This window comes from Octopus bimaculoides, chromosome 14, assembly GCF_001194135.2.
Source record: "Octopus bimaculoides isolate UCB-OBI-ISO-001 chromosome 14, ASM119413v2, whole genome shotgun sequence".
NCBI classification, from domain to species: Eukaryota; Metazoa; Mollusca; class Cephalopoda; order Octopoda; family Octopodidae; genus Octopus; species Octopus bimaculoides.
In genome coordinates this window covers 21,153,751-21,174,486 of record NC_068994.1, presented here as the reverse complement: position 1 = coordinate 21,174,486, position 20,736 = coordinate 21,153,751, and the positions used below count along the sequence as shown (strand labels likewise).

Below are 20,736 nucleotides of genomic sequence, written 5' to 3'. Positions count from 1 at the left end.
CAACATCACATTAATGACAGACATAAATTGGTAGAGGAGAGGGATAATCAATGAAATCAACCCGAAATACATATCTGGTGTTTATTTTATCAATATCAATAAAAATAAATCTATACCTTTGAAAGAAGTATTGGCTCCCAGGTCTGTGTTGGTTCCACTGTGTGTTGCCACTATGTGTACAAGTGTTTGGTGGAACATTTCTTTGTTGAAGAAGATAAGGTTCAACTGCATTATGCAGATTCCCATAACCCATTTGGTCATAAGAGAACTATGGATCCTAGCTAGGTACCCATCTACCATACACACACACACATATAAAGATGAATGAACCCAAACATCTGGATTTAAGAATGAGTTAGAGAGAAAAGCCCATACTTGTCACTAAGTGGGGAGGAGGGGCACTCAATTGCACTCTCCTTATTCAATATATTTCTTGAAGTCTGACTAACATGCCTGTCACTAAAGGGGTGCACTGGATGGCACTGCCCTCTCACTTATCCAATGGTGCACCCTGAGCTTTACAAACTACAATTTATGAAAATCTTCCCACAATACAAATTATTGCCCACCCAGAATATTCTGAAGTACCCCCAGGCACCAAAGTCTGGCAATAGGCCTAGAAAAGCCAACTCAATACTGTAGATATTTCAAGGTGGTGAGCTGGCAGAAATGTTAGCACGCAGGGTGAAATGCTTAGCGGTATTTCGTCTGTCTTTATGTTCTGAGTTCAAATTCTGCTGAGGTCAACTTTACCTTTCATTCTTTCGGGGGTTGATAAATTAAGTCTAAGGCAGAAGGAGTGTGCTCCTTGCCTTTTCATTCCTCTTCTCAGACTAGGACACATTTGTTGTTTAATATAACAATTAGACGGTAAAAAGCAGGCTGGTATTTATTTCTAAGCCATTTTTATATCACAATGTGTACTGGGGTTGATCTAATCGACTGCACCCCACCCTTAAATTTTGCACCTTGTGCCTAGAGTAGAAAAGAATACTGTAGATATTTCACTGGGAAGAACAATTAATTTGTACATATCTCAATTCAGTCAGTTGTTAGAAACAATCAGATATTCTGAGTTAGTTCCTTGTCATATGTTAGGTATCCAAGGGAAAATAGACATCTACTTAACAACACAATCTGGAATTGAGCTTTTGGTTTTACATGCACCCAAGGCTCGTGGAAACATTGAATGAGAGAGAAAGTTCAATTCCATGTGAGTGAAAACATCTGAGTAAAAGAAAATATTCAGAATATAAGATGATTCATAGTTTTGGACAAACTTTACAAAAAGGCTTCTACAGTCATTACTCAATGCCACAGAAGTGGTCAGATATACAATGCAATACCAGTTTAATAATTTACTGTTAAATATGAGAACATGTGATTAAAATTTAATTTCAATTTAAATGGATGAGAAAGATGTGATCATTTTTTTAGTAATTTCTATTCTTGACCATATGCTGGAGCATTCACTTTTTAGACTATGATATCAACTTTGGTACATATTTTATTGATGTCTAGAAGTGAAACGCATGTCATCCTTGGCATAAAAAAAGACAACTCAGAATTTAATACTGCAAGCTGCTTTTCTTTGATGCATAAAATTTGTTAATTCTATGCTAACACACGTACATGTGTGTGTGTGTATGTATGACAGGCTTTTGCAGTTTTATCCAAGTTTTACTCACAAGGTTGACTCAAGACTATGGTTGAAGACACTTGCCCATGGTCTCATGCAAAAAGATTGAACCCAGAAGCATGTAGTTGTAAAGCAAGTGCATTAATCACAATGTTATGTCGTAGTGTTCAATCATTATGCATGGAAAAAAATTGCTTAGTTGTACAGTGTATAAATCAAGAATAAACAACTTACATCTTTTTAAAAATAAATTATATTTAGAAAGAAAACATCTGCAAATATTTTTATTTTTGAATCAGAAAATATATGTTTTATTCAAGTAAAGGACATTTTTTAGTAAGTTATATAATATTTTTATATATATGTATACAAAAAAACCCCACCACCATTTCTCTCTGTGGTAGCATGACATCCATTGGTATTAATATCCCTCAACAAATAAGACAATATTAAGAGAAATTTCTATGAATAAAAGAAAATTTTAGAATATCAAATTTTTTTGGTCATGATAATTTCTCAAAATGGAAATTATTATGAAATAATGCTCTAGAGATTCTTGATGCTATTGCTGTATAAGCACAAATCTTTAAATTTTCAAAGGAAGGAGAAAAGGGATTTGTGACATAAATGAAGTTATATTGTAAGTGAAAGAAAGAAGTTGTAAACTCAGTCTGCGAAGGACTTGACTATTTATATTGTTACAATGATAGAAGAGGTGATGAGACTAGTGACATGGTATGTTATCTAGTTGAATGCCACACATTTTCTTTGAGAACATCTAGCAATAGTCCGGAGATCATATTTGAATCAATAATTCCTCATTATCATATAGAGTACTACAATGGCAAATTGCAGTATTTAATTATACTCTTTGTGGTCCAAGTTCAAATCCCTGCAGGTTCCCAGTTTACTTTCTGTCCCTCTGGGATTGATAGAAAATGTTCCGGCAAGAAATCATTGGACAGATTGGCAGAATTGTCAAAGCACTGAATAAAATGTCTTGTGATATTTGTTCTGATTCTTTATGTTCTAGGTTCAAATCTCATTGAGGTCAACTTTGTTTTCATCTTTTTAGGGGTTAATACTAGTGCTTGACTAATACTTTATCAACTTAAAAAGGATGAAAGGCAAAGTTGACCACTGTGGGATTTGAACTCAGAACACAAAATGCTGGAATGAATATAACAATGCATTTTTTTCCAACATTTTAATGATTTTACCAATCCTCTGCCCTATAATAATTGTTTCTAGCATTGGCACCAGACCTCAGTTTTGAGGGATGGGGCAGTTAGTCAATTAAACTGACCTTAGACTTTGACTGGCACTTTATTTTATCGACCCTGAAAGGCAAAGTTGATCTCAGTAAGATTAATAATGTTTTGTCAAATTCATTACAGCCAACTTTTTTTAAACTTTAAATTTTTCAGCTTCAACAACAGCAGCTCCAAAGAAATGAATCAAATATATCCAAGTGCAGCCGTTAGTTCTTCATTCATAATTTCAATTGCTGTTTTGAATTGATCATTTTCACTTCAATCATATAACTAAAAGCTTTGAGAAAGGCATATACATTATCACATTCTATTTCTAATTTCTTTTTATCCATTTTTTGGTTTATTCATTGGCAGATGATGCAGCAGGTGTAGTTTGTTGTTCAACTAGTTTCTGGAAAATTCCATTGGGTATTTTCAGCAATTCTTCATAGTTCCCTTCTTCAGCTACCACTCCATCATTTAGTACTATGATACGATCCACATTGCGAATAGTGGAGAGACGGTGAGCAATAATTATAACTGTACGGCCTGCCATTACTCTATCCAGAGCTTCTTGGACAATATGTTCACTTTCAGAGTCCAAAGCACTGAAAAAGAAACAATATATGTATGTAAGCATATTTGTATGCATATATATGTATTTATCAACATATGTGTATATCACATTATATATATCTGAAATATATATATGTATAATGGTTTTTCTTTTTCTATATATTTTTATTGTAATATTTATCAAGTCTAAAGCAGAAGGAGTGTGCTCCTAGCCTTTTCATTCCTCTTCTCAGACTAGGACACATTTGTTGTTTAATATAACAATTAGATGGTAAAAAGCAGGCTGGTATTTATTTCTAAGCCATTTTTATATCACAATGTGTGAACAACAGTGTCACTGGTTACAAGTTTCAACTGAGCCAATCACTGCTTCACTATATCTTTAGCGGTGAAAATGACAAGAAAGAGTCTATTAAAGCACTTAATTTTAAAGCAATGGTGATTCAGAAGTATTTACACCCTTCACCAATGAATATTGGTTTCAAATTTTGGCACAAGGTCAGCAATTTCAGAAGGATGGGGTAAATCAGTTACATTGATCCCAGTGTTCAACTAGTACTTTTTTAATCCATCCTGAAAAGATTATAGGCAAAGTCAACCTTAGCAGAATTTGAACTCAGAGCATAAAGATGGACGGAATGCTGCTAAGTATTTTGCCTGGCGAACTAACAATTCTGCCAGCTTGCTGCCTTCCCCCCAATGAATATGGGTAACAGATACAAACATAAATATATCTGTATATAAAGAGCTCCTGTTCATTTCTGTGTACTACATTACACTCCTAATATACTGGTCAAGCCAAAGGTTATGGTAGAAGATATTTGTCTAAAGTGTTATGCAGTAGGATCAAAGTGAAAACCCACATAATTGTAAAAAAAAAAAAACTTCTTAACCAGACAGCCATATTAAGTAGAGTTTTATATAAAAATGGTTTTTAGATTAAACTACTTGCTACGAGATCTTAAAAAGAGAAAGAAAAAACACTGATTATGCACAGAATAAACACGTTTGAAAGAAGTAAAAGCTGTTGTAGTGGTAGCAAAAGTGTGACATTTTGATAGTGGATCAGGAGTTTCTTTAGAAAGGACTAGAAAAGCCATTTTAGATGAAGGACATGTTGCACTTAGGGGATAGGGTAACTGAAATTATCAATATCAAAGAACCAGGCATCCATTGTACTAACAAAAGAAGCAATTATGGCATTGATACCCGTTCCTCAATAAAAAGGTATTTGTTTCACAAAGTATGTCTAACAGTTATAATTACTATTGCAATAGTGATTAAAAATATTGAAACATGTGCATGACACAGTAAACTCATCTATCTGTTTTGTCACACTTACAATGGGCTGTTGCATATGTGTAGATATACAACAGCTCATTTCTTTGTGATGATGCAAGAAACATAATTAGTTGGAACAATTTAAAAGAAAATCCATCAGATGAAAGAAAATCAATGCCACACTATGCTAGCTCTGTCATGATTTATACAATCTTACATTCCCATGTTTAGCATTCAGATTACTGTCACATGCAATGCTTATTTACTCATTGTTTTGAATTAATGATGGCTTATATTGTAACTTAAAGATTTTAATGATGTGATTGTTTATTTTTAGAATGACATAATAGGGTACTTGTGAAAGGCCAAATGTGGCTGATTTAAATTGAAAACAAGTAGAATATTAGGGCCAGATATAGCCAGTTTAAATGCTAAAAGGGTTAAGTTGCTACAAAATATGATAAAAATGGCTTTTAGAAAAATATGTTTAATTACATGTTATATCAAAAGTAACTTTAATTCTACACAACTACAGATTCTACAGAAACTATCAGCCATAAAGTTTTTGTCCACACTGAGAAAAGTTAAGATTATGATCTCCAAGTAATCGAGACAAACTATACAGAATACAAAAGTAACAATTTCCAGAAGTTAAAATGCAACTTACCTTGTAGCTTCATCAAGAATCAAAATCTGTGGATCCTAAAAGTAAGAATCAGCCATGATAATTTCTGAAGTTCAACATTTATAAACTACTATAACATAGGCATCACCCAGATAACCATATTTTTTCATTATGTGATATGGCAAGATGTGGTAGTTACATGTACAAGTGCATGCTGACAAGTTGGTTTGCTGTTTTAAAAATGTGGTTTCTTTTTGGGCAGAACTCGTATGCGCAAATTCTAGTTGTTAGCTCATATCAGCCAATTCTAGTTGTTAAGGTGAATATGTTGTAACACTACAATTAAGTTAACAGTGCGGTGTAATCCCAAGTGAATTTACTTAAATTCAATGTTAATGGTTTCTTTTTTTTTTAAGATATTGTAAATACATGTACAATTGTAAATAAAGTTCACATCCACAATACATGAACATTGTGATATGTCTATTAGATTATATGATGTCAGCAGCTCATGTTATTACTACTGCCACTATATGGCCCTGACAAACATACTCTAAAAAATCTACAACAGAGTAGCACAGTTCACCACAGTAAACAATGGCTATACTGATGTATAACAGATAAATATTTCAGGATCAAGTTAATGAGAAATTACTATTGTGTTTTTTCCCTTGAACTACTATATGAAGGTGAAACCTTTAATCTCTTCATAATCATACAAGATAGAAGAGATAGTTATACTTGTTGAAATCAAAGCAAAATACTGATGAGTTTTATAGAAATAATTACCAAAATTTTGAAATTTGAAGAATGCAACACTGTGCTTACCTTTAGTATAGCTCGTGCAATAGCAATCCTTTGCCGCTGCCCACCTGATAAAGAGAAATATAATTGTAGTTTAGAGATAAGAAGGCAATTCCACTGGTGCTGCCACCTAGTTGTGCACTCAGAATGAATGGATCAATGGACAGCACACATCAAGCTAAGGCATGTGCCTTCAGGTTGATGGACATTTGAAAAACAACTTGAGTTTAGCTATAGTTCTGGCTTAAAGACATTCAGTTATTAATACTCAGAGGCAGCCTGTTAGAACATGTAAACTGTTGCTCTGATCACACAGTTCTTCTCGTACTGGATGAAAAAGGTGTAGTGAAGTTGACATTGCCAGCATCCACTAATGGTCAGTACAAGCATTAGTGGCAGACGATGCATGAGCAGTCTGTCACACTAAGTTCCTTACAATTTGGAATGTCATGTACATATGATGTGCTAGTAGAATAAAACTAATCTGTCTCATGATGGCCTAATCTCAGTTCATGTTCTCTGTCAGTGCATGAACATAAGCTAGAATTCATTTACCTGAATGTTTGAGGATCTAGAGAAATAGTGGTTTGGTTGAGCCATAATATTAATATTTGTATCTCTGATTATGTGCAAGAGCCATTTGCTTACAGGCAAAAGCTCCCACAAACCTTCTTTTCAGATATTGAAAGCTGTTCCTCAGCTCCCTACTCACTCTTCCAATCAAGTTCACAAATATGACAATTTGAATGGTCAGCGAAATGGTCAAAATCTTGCCTAATTAGCCTAAATGAACAATTAACCATATTTGTGATGTCAAATCTTTGAAACTGAGGTAATAATTATCTTCAAATTACATAGATTAATAGTGACCATAGTATAGCAGTTGCCTGTTGTTCTTGGAAAGAAAACGGGTTTTTTTTGGCAATTTTAAAAATATTTAAGTAAAGCCTATTTTGTTATGTTACAAACAGTCAAATCTACAGTGTTTTCAGATCTAGTTAAATCTAAAAGTACAAGTCACAGTGACTTGAGTTTTGGCACATTTATAGTTGGTATAGAACTAAATAAATCCAGTGATTTTGGAACATGACAACATTTCAATGAAATTTTAATGGACTATTAAAAATGGCTATAAATGGCATTGTTTCAGATCAGGACACCCAACATAAATTGGATTTTCTCCATTTTGATGGAGATTTTTCCAAATTTTATTTTGCATCAGTCTCAGAAATGATAGGGGTAAGCTTTTTATGAAAAAAAAATTGGGAAAATTTATGATCCTCCCCTTTCTTCCCCTCCAGGTTGATTTTGGCCAATTTTGTTTGCTATGCACTGAAAAACAATGGGAGAAGCCTTTTCGTTAAAAAGAAGATTTTGAAAATATTTTCAAACGAAAAGATGTATGATTTAAGGGAGATTTAACTGTTGTTTCTAGGACATCTCACATCCACCTGATACCTTTCTTAGAATTGCATGTAGACCTAGATTAAAAAACAAACAAATTGTGAAAACTATTTCCTTGCTTTAAGCATTAAAAACATTAATTAAAAGCATTAACAACATCTATAGCTTGCAGCAAACTCATTAGTAGAAGAGAGAGAGGTAAAAACGAATATGTAAATACTGACACAAATTATCCCTACTGTATTCAAAATTAGGGGAAAAAAATCACATCTGACTTTAATAGTCTACAAAATTACATTCATTGCACAATATAATTTTTACTGACAGAATTTGACCAATATTTCTCAAAGAAAAACGAAATTTACAATATCTACTAGGTATGCCTAACAGCTCTCCACATGTTAAAACAGCGAGAGGGAATAAACACCATTCTCAATTACTTGTAATTTCATTAGTGTTGGTGCCATGTAAAAAGCACTCACTTCACTGAGTAAGATGGTTGACAGAAAGTGGAGCTTGATGCAGTCTTCCAGCTCATCAAATTCTGTCAAACTGTCCAACCCATGTCAGCATAGAACACAGACATTAAATGAGGATGACAACAAAGTGCCTTTTGTATATTTTTTTGGTTCACTGTAAAGTTGTTGTTCTTTAGCCCTAGATCAACCCTAGTTGAACTGACCTATGATTAAAGGCATTTCAGTTGTAACTATCCCCTCTTTTGGCACATTTAAGACTATATTGTCTAGTATGTTCTTCTAAGACAATAAGATGCAATTTCAGGCAGATTTGGCTCCTATATCTAGCAAATCATGTGGCTACATAGAAGCTCCCTCTTTGTTTTCACAATTCTGGGGCTTAATGAAATAAGTACTTGTCATGTACTTATTGCTATTCAGTTAAAATCAGTCTGGTGGCATTTGGCTTATAGCAAGTGCAAGTAATCTCTATTTTTCTGATTCTCTAGGCCTGCTAGGACAAGTAATGTACTGAACTAGAGGGCATTAAATAGTTCCATAACAGACTTTGAACCATGGTCTGTGAATCAATACTTCCATGCTTTCTTCATTATAAAAAATATAACCAGAATGAGAAAGTGAAGCAGAATCTGATAGAAAGATGGAATTAATATGATGAACACTTTGTTTAACTCACCAGAGAGCATCACTCCTCTTTCACCAACCAAAGTTTGAAAACCATCTGGGAAATTCTTTATGAAGTTGTAAGCATTGGCTTTTTTTGCAGCTTCCTCAATGTCAGCCATTGGTACACTGGATGGATTTGGTCTACCATATGCAATGTTCTCAGCAATGGTGTTGGAGAACAAAATTGGTTCCTGAAAAAAACAGAGAGTATTATGAAGATTGTACAATAAACAATGAAAATATTCTTACATGATGGTGCCATGATTTTGTTCCTTTGCTTCTTCAGTTGGGAATGGTAAGATCAATATGATGGGTCTTCATTTGCAATTACTGGAGCTAATAACTGTAGGAGTAATATGGGTGGGGTGGGTGTCCAGATTTGACACACTGGGGAGGAAGGTCAAGGAAAAAGTGCTTAGTGCAGGGACTGATTGGAGAAGACACACAACAGGAAAGACAAATGTATCAGATGATACTAGGTAAAGGTGGTACACAAAGGCCATTATAGTAGTGAACAGAAAGGCAGAATGGGAAGAAAGCCCATCTGTTGGCTAGTGGTTGAAGTGTATTGCTGACCCCATGCAAATTAGTCAGGGTGAATTTCATTTTTTTGATGAAGTCAAAGATGTTTGTATGTGTAGCAGCACCACCCATATGTGTGAGCAGTATTCCACTGAAGGCTCTGCTTGAGCATTACTGTGTTTCAGCAAATGCTGTCAGCTGAAAGTCTTAAGTCAAGTTGGGAATATGAGATCATCAGTGACTGTGAGCCCTGACATTTGTAATGACTTTGGTGGCTTTAGTTGAATACTGTTCATAATTAGAAAGGATTGGGTAAAAGTTTGTTTCTTTGATAGTTCCATGCATGCATGTGAATGTGTAATAGTCAATGTGAAACACTGATATGTCAAGATCAATGAGAGAATCCCCAACATTCTATCTATTACCTGGTGACTGGGGATCATAATGATTTTGGTATTTCTAACAGTACCTTCCTGTTTAACAGTTCCAAACAGACTTCAAGCTTCAAGATAATGTTTTGATATTTTGGCCTATGGCAAACGAAAATATTCTCCAGGTGTTGTTTCTGACGCTTTGCAAGTCACAAAGACAACTTGTCTAGGTAAACTTCAGTAGCATCCGTCTAAGCAATGCACCCTAATATGAAATCTGATTCAATAGCAGTAACAAACTAACACTTGTGATGTTTGTGTGGTTAAGAAGTTTGGCATCTTCATAGTCCTCATAGTATGAATGTTGTTGGCTAAAGTTCTATAATACTGCTGTGAGTGAAACTGGTCGATAGTAACTGAAGAAGCCTGTTGTGCAAGTGCATGTGTGTGTGTGTGTGTGTGTGTGTGTGTGTGTGTGCGTCTGCATGCAGCTGTGTTTGACTTCTTGTCTTTGCATACTTAGATTCTTCAAACAAAACAACCAACCCCACAATCAAATACAGGCAGTGTTGTATGCTTATAGTCAATCATAAAGGCACATCTTGGCTTCTTGACATGTCCCATGATCTTTATAAACAAAGAGGCTCACAATGATGTCTGGATTGTTTGTTTGATAGACAAGTAGATTATAACTGTGTTTGGAAATAGGTGAGAGTTGGTGACAGGAAGGGCATCCAGCTATAGAAAATCTGTTTCAATGAATTCTGCCTGATCCATGTAAGCATGGTAATATGGGCATTAAAACAAGGATGATACACAGTTTTTTCTTAAATCACTTAGTTAAATAGATATATAGATAAGGATGTTATACATTAAAATTACCTGACTAACGATTCCAAATTGTTGCCGAAGCCAGGACAGGTTTAGACAGTCGATGTCTTGGTTATCCAATTTTATACATCCTAGAGGAAATTATGATAATAATATTACAATTAAAGTTTAAAATTGTGAACAAAATTCTCTGTAAGTATCTTTATTAATTAGTATGAAATGGAAAAGAGAAGAAAGAAACAACATAAAGAGTTTTCTTTTTCAGGTTCTCCAAGTTAGACTAAGAGATAAAAATAATTAGTTATAGCAACTATCAATTTTGTACAATTTGAATTGGTATAGACTGGTGAATACAGAAGATGTCAGTATGAAGGAAGATCCATGGAACACAATTTTGTAAGCAGAAAGAATGGAAATGAAGAAACAGTAAAGTAAATTACTGTTAACTATTTTAACAACTCATGCTAGCATGGAAAAACAAATTTTAAAATGTTGATGATGATAATCATATGAACCCATCAATTTTCATCAAATTTCTGGTTTTGAAAAAAACATGATAGTTAATGTAGACCCAATCACTGCCACATGTAAGTAAATCTATATAAACATGTGCATAATTGCTCGCAGTCTATTTATATTTATATCATTGAAGGTGGTGAAGTGGCAGAATTGTTAGCAAGTGGGCAGGTGATTTTAGGAGGGTAAGGAAGAACAATTCATTACTCATATGTGATAACTTTTGATATCAACCAGTATTTCACCAGAACCTTTCACGTTAAAGAGTTCATATTTAAATTGAAACTTTCCATTATAACTTTAAGCTTTGAGTTTAAGTTATGTTCCAGACACATGGATAATAAGAAAATTATTTTACTAAATGTCTACAAATTCTCCATTATTTTCAAAGTGAATCAAAAGATAATGTGTTTCATTTGATATATGCTTATAAAAGAATTAATAGTCAAATAGTTAGATATAGGATGGACATCTAACTGTAAAAAAATAATTACTCTTACAAAAACCTCTTCACTCATGTTAGCTTGAATGTACATGTGTGTACATAATTACCTGATTGAGGATCATAAAATCTTAACAGAAGTGATCCAGTTGTCGATTTACCACAGCCACTATGACCAATTAAAGCTGTTATGGAGCCAGGATCCAATGACAGACAGAGCTTGTTGAAAATATTGAGTTCTCGTCGGCTAGGGTAGTGGAATACAATATCTTGAAATTCAATTTTACCTTCAGCTTTCTTTGATGGAATTAAGCCACCTGCGTATTAGATAGAAATGAGAAGACTTATAGAGAGATTTTGAAACAAAAAGGTGGAAATTTCAGGATGTTAAGCATGGTTGGAAACAGATAAAGTATGCAGACACATATGGATAAAAAAACGTTGTGACACAGTCATTTTGGCCCTGTTTATTTGGCATCACTGATCTGACACTTAAACTTATTTGTCCCTGAGACTTTTTGCTCTATGAAAATTTTCTTTTTATTCTAGTAGATAATGAACTAGTAATCACAACTACTGAACTATTTGACTACTAGATTTCATTTAGCTTTCTGCTTCTTGCGCTATCTCTCTTTATTTATATGTGTGTGTCTTTTCTTTATACATACATGAAGAGGGAATTTGTTCGTAGTAATTGGGCTCATTTAATACATTTTAATGTCTCTCTTTTTCTGGTTATGTGTGTGAGCATATTTTTCTCTATGTGTATGAAGAGGCAAGAGGTATTTGTGTAAATTGGACTCAATTAATACATTGTAATCTTGCTTTCTCTCTATATGGGTATATTTCCATGTCCACATGTGTGAATGTGTTTGCTTCCAGTGCCAAAGAGCACGTTGCCTAAAAAAGCCATTGCCAAAACAAGTTCAATGTCCAGTCAGCTGTGTCAAAGTGCATATACACATATTGTACATACTTATACAAGACTGGAATACATATATCTACACAAGCATATATGCAGGTATACATAGGAACTCACAATGCATTTAACCTTGAAAGTAAAACACAACACATTATTTCATATGTGTCTATTCAACTCTGAGAGATTAGGATTATTCCCTCTCTGGTATAAAGTGGTGAATGTTGACATACAGGAGTTGGACTAAATAATGGAAACACCTAGCATCATAATTTTGAAATATCTATAAAACCATCAAAAACTTGTTTATTTTTATGTGCAAGCCATGTACAGGGATGCTGTCAGTAAGGTGAGGGTTGGCAACGAGTACAGTGAAGAATTTCGAGTAGAAGTAGGGATCCATCAAGGATCAGTCCTCAGCCCCCTCTTATTCATCATAGTCCTCCAGGCAATAACAGAGGAATTCAAGACAGGATGCCCCTGGGAGCTCTTCTATGCTGATGACCTTGCTCTAATTGCTGATTCACTATCAGAACTAGAGGAAAAGTTTCAGGTGTGGAAGCAAGGATAGGAATTGAAGGGCCTCAGAGTCAACCTAGCTAAAACCAAAGTCTTAATAAGTAGGAAAGCAGACAAACCACAAATCCAGGTAGATGGCCCAGCTCAATCTGTAGAAAAGGCGTAGGTAGAAACTCCATAAGATGTGACCAGTGTTAAGCTATGGACATATAAGAGGTGCAGCAATATCAAAGGAAGGCTAACTAGGAAGATAGTTTCTGTCACATTCCAGGGAGAAAAACTAGAAGTAGTTGATAGCTTCCGTTACCTAATGGACCAAGTCAGTAGCAGAATAAGAATAGCCTGGGCAAAGTTCAGAGGGCTCTTACCTCTGCTGGTGACAAAGGGCCTCACGCTCAGAGTAAAAAGTAGACTGTATGATGCATGTGTACGAACAGCCATGCTACATGGCAGTGAAACATGGACTGTGACTGCTGAGGACATGTGTAAGCTCGCAAGGAATGAAGCTAGTATGCTCCACTGGATGTGTAATGTCAGTGTGCATACAGGACAGAGTGTAAGCACTCTGAGAGAAAAGTTGGATTTAAGAAGCATCAGATGTGGTGTGCAAGAGAGACGACTGCGCTAGTATGGTCATGTGTTGCGAATGAATGAGGACAGCTGTCTGAAAAAGTGTCACACCCTAGCTGTGGAAGAGGTACACCCAAGAAAACCTGGGATGAGGTGGTGAAGCATGACCTTCGAACATTGGGCCTTACCGAGTCAATGACTAGTGACTGAGACCTTTGGAGATGAGCTATGCTTGAGAAAACCCGAGAAGCAAAGTGAGACCATAGCCCATGGCCTATGCCAGGGGATGTAACCAGCTCATTTATGAATACCCTTCATTCATTGGACAATAAACCTTGCTTGTGAAGACCTATTGAGGCAAGTGAAATCAAAATCAAAATTGCTGATGTGGCCGATGACGGTACCACCTGATTGGCACTTGTGCCAGTGGAACGTTAAAAGCACATCCAAACGTGGGGTGTAACCAGCCCATTTATGAGTACCCCTCATTCATTGGACAATGAACTTTGCTTGCGAAGACCTTTTGAGGCAAGTGTAAACAAATCAAAATCACTGACATGGCCAATGACTACTGCCTGATTGGCACTTGTGCTAGTAGAGCATTACAAACACATCCAAGTGTGATCGTTGCCAGGGCCACGGATTGGTTCCTGTGCTGGTGACATGTGAAAAGCACCATTTGAGCATGATTGTTGCCAGCATCACCTTACCAGCACGTGTGCCGGTGGTACGTGAAAAACAACATTTGAGCGTGGTCGTTGCCAGTGCTGCCAGACTGGCTCCTGTGCAGGTAGCACATAAAAACACCTTTTGAGCATGAGCGTATTCGTTGCCAGAACTGCCTGACTGGCCTTTATGCCAGTGGCACGTAAAAGCACCCACTACACTCTTGGAGTGGTTGGTGTTAGGAAGGGCATCCAGCTGTAGAAACTTTGCCAGATCAGATTGAGCCTGGTGCAGCCTCTGGCTTACCAGTCCTCAGTCAAACCATCCAACCCATGCCAGCATGGAAAGCAGACGTTAAATGATGATGATGATGATGATGATATTCGTGTTGTTTAATATGTTTTGCTAAAGTTGCTGTTTCTTTTCAGATATCATCAGAAAAAGGTAATAAAAATTCATTAAAATGACAGATCAGACGTCAAATTGTTGGTGATTGTATGGCAGGCACTAGTGTAATGAAAACAGCCGAAATGTTTGGTGTATCAAGAAGTACTGTCTTGAAAGTAATGACAGCCTTTGGGAAAGAGGGAAAAACCTCCTCATTGAAACAAAACTCTGGAAGAAAACCAAAACTTTCAAATAGGGACCAACGGACTCTTACATGAATTGTTAGAACGGATCACAAAAGTACAGCTCCCAAAATTACTGCAGAGCTTAATGACCACTATGAGAACCCAGTTTCTACAAAAACTGTTCACTGGGAGCTGCACAAAGCTGGATTTCACGGGAGGGCTACAATCAGAAAACCACTACTTTCAAACACAAATGTTGCAAAGCGTTTAGAGTGGAGTAAAAAACCTACAGAAATAGTCCCTAGAGCAGTGGAAGAATGATATTTTCTTGGACGAGTCATTCTTTATCTTATTTCCGACCACTGGCCGAGGATACGTGTGGAGACAGCCAAAAGAAGCATTTGACCTAGACTGCCTTCTTCCAACTGTTAAACATAGAGGAGGATCTGTGATGATCTGGGGGCTATGTCTTGGCAATCTGCTGGCCCAATGGTCTCCCTTCATGGCAGAATTAACAGCCAAGACCATTTAAGTATTTCATCTGACCAAAATCATCCTATGGTTGTGGAACTGTTTCCAAAGAGAATCGCAATCTTTTAGGATGATAATGAACCAATTCACACAGCTAAAGTTGTTATTGAATGGCAAGAGGAACATTCTAGTGAAGTTGAACATCTTATCTGGCCACCACAGTCCCAGATCTCAATATTATTGAACATTTATGGTGCATTTTAGAAAAACAAGTAAGGAGTTGATATCCTCCATCATCATCGCTACAAGAACTGGAGACTGTTTTAGTTGAAAAATGGACAAAAATTCCTTTGGAAACAATTCAAACTTTGTACAAGTTCATACCTCGTAGAATTGAAGCTGTAATTACTGTCAAAGGCGGTCCTATCCCATATTAAAATAAATTTGTTTGAAATTCTAAGGTGTTTCCTTTATTTTGTCCAACCCCTGTATATATCCAATAAATTAAATGCACGAATATGAATTTCTGAAAACATCTGACCTATTCTGATAGAGTAAAATTTAAATGGTTGAAGTGAATAGATATTAGATAATGGATTATCAGTGCATGAAGTTTTAATCCAGAGGTGGGCATAGCTAACCAAAAAGTCAGCTTCACTAAACGCTAATACATGAAACTAAAAAATTAACTTTGCAAACACTAAATTGCTAAACAGGTAAATAAACTAGCGGATGCTAACACTAACTGCTAACTTCTATCATATAAATTTAGCTTTAGCTTGTTTTTTTCGCTCTAAAACCCTTGAAAATAGACCTATAGAGCTGAAATGTTCATGTTGTAGCTTAGACATAGAGCTTTCCAAAAAGGTACAGCATGCCAAGATCAGATGATGAAGGAGTATGCAAATAATTAAATGAACAAATGAAATTAAACATTAGTTTTTCAGATAACATAGACTTTATTTACTGTAGAAAATGTATTAAACAAATCAAAAAGGTATAGTATAGCATAGAACAGATGAGGATCAAGGTGCACTACTCTGGCTGGGCCTTCTCCATTGCTTTGACATGATGCTGGTTGCCCTTCATAAACATCAGCCTCTCAAAGTTATCATCTGACAGGGTGGCTCTCTTGGTCCTCAAAATATCTTTGTCTATAGAGAATAGACCCTCAACTGCAGCAGTGGATGGGATGGCAATGTTATACTTGGTGAACAGGTTGATCAAGACCTGCTCACTTAAAAAAGGCAACTTCAGTATGGACCTCCTTCGAGATGGCCTTCAGCCAGGTCTTCACCAAGTTCTGTGCCTTGGACTTCAGTGACCTGTAGCTCCTGCTCCCCTGGAACCGAGTGATGCTGCTGAAGAAATTATGTTCCTCATCCTCATTGCTGGTGGTGCTGCTGCCCTCTTCATTGATCTCCATTAGGGCTGTATCTACGATGACCTCCATGGCGTTCGTTACTCTGCTAACCTGGCTGTTATTATACTGCTCCAGCCAGAACAGGCAAAACTTGGGGTGGAAGGCAGTGGCCAGCTGGCACTCCAAGTCTTCCAGGAGGAGCTCAAACCTTTACGTGATACCTACCAGAGGACTGCAGTACAGATGTTTGAATTTAGCTGCCTTCAACTTCATGATGGTAGCTGCTACAGTTGGCAGAAGGCTCCTGTGATAGGCCTGGTCCTCCCATTGGATTTTATCCAAGGCCTTGCCAACATTAGACATCACCTGGTCGTACTCTGTCAGGAAGCCGACATCAGAATCAGTGAAGGTCTGTAGCTTCAGTTGTGTCATCACTCTGTGGACAGCAACAGAGTCATAGGTAGAGTTCCATCTGGTACTGTTGGGGACCACCAGCCTCCTCTTTAACGCATCCAGAATACTGTCTGCTGCCACTGTATGTGGCTCTGCAGATTCCACAGCTACTGTCCCTTTGGACATGGCCTTCCTGTATGCCAACTTGAACAAAGCACTGTCAAGAGCCTTGTTGGTATTCACACTGGCTACCAGGTTGAAGGTATGGGCTGCGCACTTCATGTGTACTGGCAAGTTGAGGCCTAGGCTGCTGGACTTGTCAAGGACAGCATCAACAGAGATGTACTCAGCTTCGTCAATATCCCAAGCCTTGGGATCTACATGCAGGTCCACATCCTCAACACACTCCATGTCCAGATCAGCAGCAACCTCAGGAATGTCTGTCAAGAGTTCAATTTCTGTACCAAACTGCATAAATGCCTTGACAAAGTTTTTGTCATTGTCTGTCACAGTCCTGGTCACCTTGTCTAGCAGACGGAACTTGTAATGGATGTCCATCAAGGCCTGGATGAGAACATCAAAGGTGTGATGTCCTCTGAGCTGAGAGCAGGCCAGGACAGCGTGTTGTCCCATGCAGCCAGTATGCCGTCATTCCCAGATAGGATTTGTTGTGGGCTGACCAGCAGTTCACAGTGGTTGCCACCCAGGGGACATCCTTGACCAATCTGTAATTAGAACATTGTAAAGAGACATAAGTTGTAAAGTTAAAAACTTTAAAATTATATATATGTAAAAACTGACGCAGAGTATGATCAAGGCCTACTAAAAAAAAGACTAGCCTCTCATCCGCATCTCCACGCAAGCTGCAATGGTTTTTGTGAGCACATGGTTTGTACAATTTTTCATGGGTAGGAAGGACATTTGATTTCAATATCTTATAACCATATTTTGTTTTCAGAAATCACACAGATTGTAGTTTAACATTTGTTACTAGGCTGTTCTAAATTCACGGAAATATTGCTTATAATTTAAAGCCTTGTTATTAAACTTTTGAAAATAGTGACACTATCCTGATAGGTGACATGTTGGGTGGGGGTACAAATTTTCTTGTTTTTGTGTCACATTCACTTCCTGCTGAAAACAACTTAGAACTTTTTGCATTCGACCCTCATAATCGTCTCCTGCAGTGAAGCTTTTGCGACCAAGTTTCTGACAACTATAGCATTTTCGGTTTTTAAACGGATACTCTTTCTGAAGTGTAGGCTCCTACAGCTGTAAAATGGATTGGGGCCTGAAACTCGTTTTTGGTTGAACTTTCCAGGTCAACACATTTTTATTTTTGCAGAATCTTTCTCTTGAATTTTTTTCATGTCTTACTTTAGGTTTACCATTGTTTGACATTCTTCTGGAATGGTCTGTACGGTTAAGTCTTGGTTTGCTTGCTCCATTTTTGAGAGAATCCTTGCCAAATTTCTCAGTTGATGCAAAGCCTTGTATGAAGATAAGGGATTTAAACATATCCTGAGTGAGTTCCTGAAGTTTAAAGTTTTCACACATGTGGTTGACTACTCCAGCGTATGTAATAAAGTCATCATTGTAATTTTTTGTTAAGTTCTAGCATATTATTCGAGTGTTAAATAACAAACTTTTGTCACAAAAGATCTTTGAGAGTAATTCAATAGTTTCTTTGAAACAAATCTCACTCAACTTTTTGGGCAATATAAAGGTACAGTAGCGTTCATGCTCAGCCAGAGCTACCTTGCATAGTTATAGCCTCACTTTCTCCTCAAACGACCATGACTTGAAATTTTTGTTAAAAATTTCCTTGTACCTTCAATAGTATGCAGGAAACATAATACCCTCCTCTGAATTATAAGTGAATTCAGAAATTGAATTCACCATGCCATCTGACGTAAACAAACTTACAGAATTTTCAGACTTCCTTGGCTGTAACTCACTTAACTGTTGTTGTTCCTGTTGCTTCTCTTGAAGCTGTATTACTGCAGCTGATAGGTTCTCAATAATTTAACAATTTTGTATGATGCACAAATTGTCAAATAACCTATGTAAGTTTCAAACAATCCTCGTTGCCAGAAGATATATCCTTATGCCACCAATATTGTACAGTTGATATTGTTGACGATAGATAAAGAATACACTGTAACAGTGTTATAACAATACAAAATAGAAGCAGCAGCAGTAACAAACATATAATGAACCAACAATCAATATTTGCAACACACTAACTCGAACTGTACACTGTACGTGGACTTCGAAGACCAAGCTATGAACTGCCGACTACATCAGACCGCTACTATTTATATGTAGTGGTCCTGTCTATTCTTGTCAGGGGGTGTTATACTGTCGCCACAACAATGAGATTACTAATACTAAATAAAACTTACCAGTGTGCTCAATGCTGGGTTGTCGATCCAAAAGTTCCCACACTCTTGTGCTGGCGCCAATTCCTCGCATAAGTTCAGAGTAAAAAGTGGTGATACCTGAAACATGAAACTTTGAATTTATATGTGACATTTATATTTTTCTCAAAGACACACATACATTATCTAGTAAATATAGATGATACAGTGTTGTTCAAAGGAAATTTGGCTGCTATTTCTAGCAACTTGAACACTCACATAGAGGCTCCAATAGGTTGTTGCTCTTTTAGTCCTAAGTCAATCCTGAAGAAGCAGATCTATGATCATCAGACTTTTTAAGGGCATGAAAGCTTACATTATCCAATACATGGATTCCTTTCCCAATACAATAAGGAATGGTTTGAGGGAATTGGCTGCTTTTTCTAACAGATTGGGTGATCACATAAAGGTTCCCTTATCAGTTCATTACAATGTAAACAACAGTAGCACTGTAAAATGGAAAAGTGAGCCATCTGTTAACCTGAACTACTGAGTTAAATTCTTCTACATGAAATATTGGTTTCAAATTTTGGCACAAGGCCAGAAATCTCGGGTGGTGGGATAGGGTGGTGTTGCAGAGTGGGGGTGGAATAAATTGATTACATCAATCCCAATGCTCAACTAATACTTATTTCATCAACCCTGAAAGGATGAAAGTTGACGTAAGTGGAATTTGAATTGAGAATGTAAAGATGGATGAAATAATGCTAAGCATTTTGCCCAGTGTGCTAATGATCCTGCCAACTCTCCGCCTTCTTCTATATGAAATATTAACTTAAAATATCCAAGAAGACATTCGTCTCTCTATTGATATTTACCTCTCTAATATCAGGGACACTAGAGATAAACACTGACCCAGCAAGCCAAAAAGAGGAGAAAGGGAAAAGCATTGAGTACATTTCAAAAAATAGCAAAAAAGAGCAGCACTTTATTCAGTCAAGGCATTAATGTGACAAAATCAATTCCTTTAATCACACTCTAAATAATAAAGAGCACTACTGATCTGAGGTGATAGCAGAATGAATTTGATAAACTCCCCCAAATGCATTAACACATTAAGTGAAATAAGTACAACTTGGAACTGACAGTAGGTCACACTATTCATATCAAATGTGGCCCTAAACAAATTAACAGTAATAATCCACTTACCTCCCATGGAAATTCCAACATAGACTGCATATACTAAAAATGTATATAGTTCGCCAACAGTGAGCTGAGATTCAGTCATCATAATACCACCATAATAGAACACCGATAACACCACAAGGTTGCCTGAAAACCCAGACTAAAAAGAAAAACTTTCAATTTCAGTTACATATATATATATATATATATATACTTTATTCCTACATATGTTTCAAAGGATTACAACCTGTGTGATCCATAGGGATCTTATAAACACCTGTTTATATAGGTATATATACATATATGTAT

At 36.5% G+C, this 20,736-nt stretch overlaps 1 protein-coding gene across 1 annotated transcript in view; it reads right to left on the bottom strand.

The window, feature by feature from the left end:
- Positions 1 to 1,920: 1,920 nt before the first annotated feature.
- Positions 1,921 to 20,736, bottom strand: part of LOC106876129 (ATP-binding cassette sub-family B member 10, mitochondrial) — a 31,380-nt gene continuing 12,564 nt past the window's right edge. Inside the window, exons 6-13 of the mRNA XM_014924544.2 lie at positions 20,452 to 20,587; positions 19,288 to 19,383; positions 11,520 to 11,726; positions 10,503 to 10,582; positions 8,738 to 8,918; positions 6,203 to 6,246; positions 5,417 to 5,451; positions 1,921 to 3,500 (exon numbers count right to left, since the gene is read on the bottom strand). Coding sequence (XP_014780030.1) covers positions 3,254 to 3,500; positions 5,417 to 5,451; positions 6,203 to 6,246; positions 8,738 to 8,918; positions 10,503 to 10,582; positions 11,520 to 11,726; positions 19,288 to 19,383; positions 20,452 to 20,587 — 1,026 coding nt within the window. The 3' untranslated portion in view covers positions 1,921 to 3,253. The remainder of the gene's footprint in view (positions 3,501 to 5,416; positions 5,452 to 6,202; positions 6,247 to 8,737; positions 8,919 to 10,502; positions 10,583 to 11,519; positions 11,727 to 19,287; positions 19,384 to 20,451; positions 20,588 to 20,736) is intronic.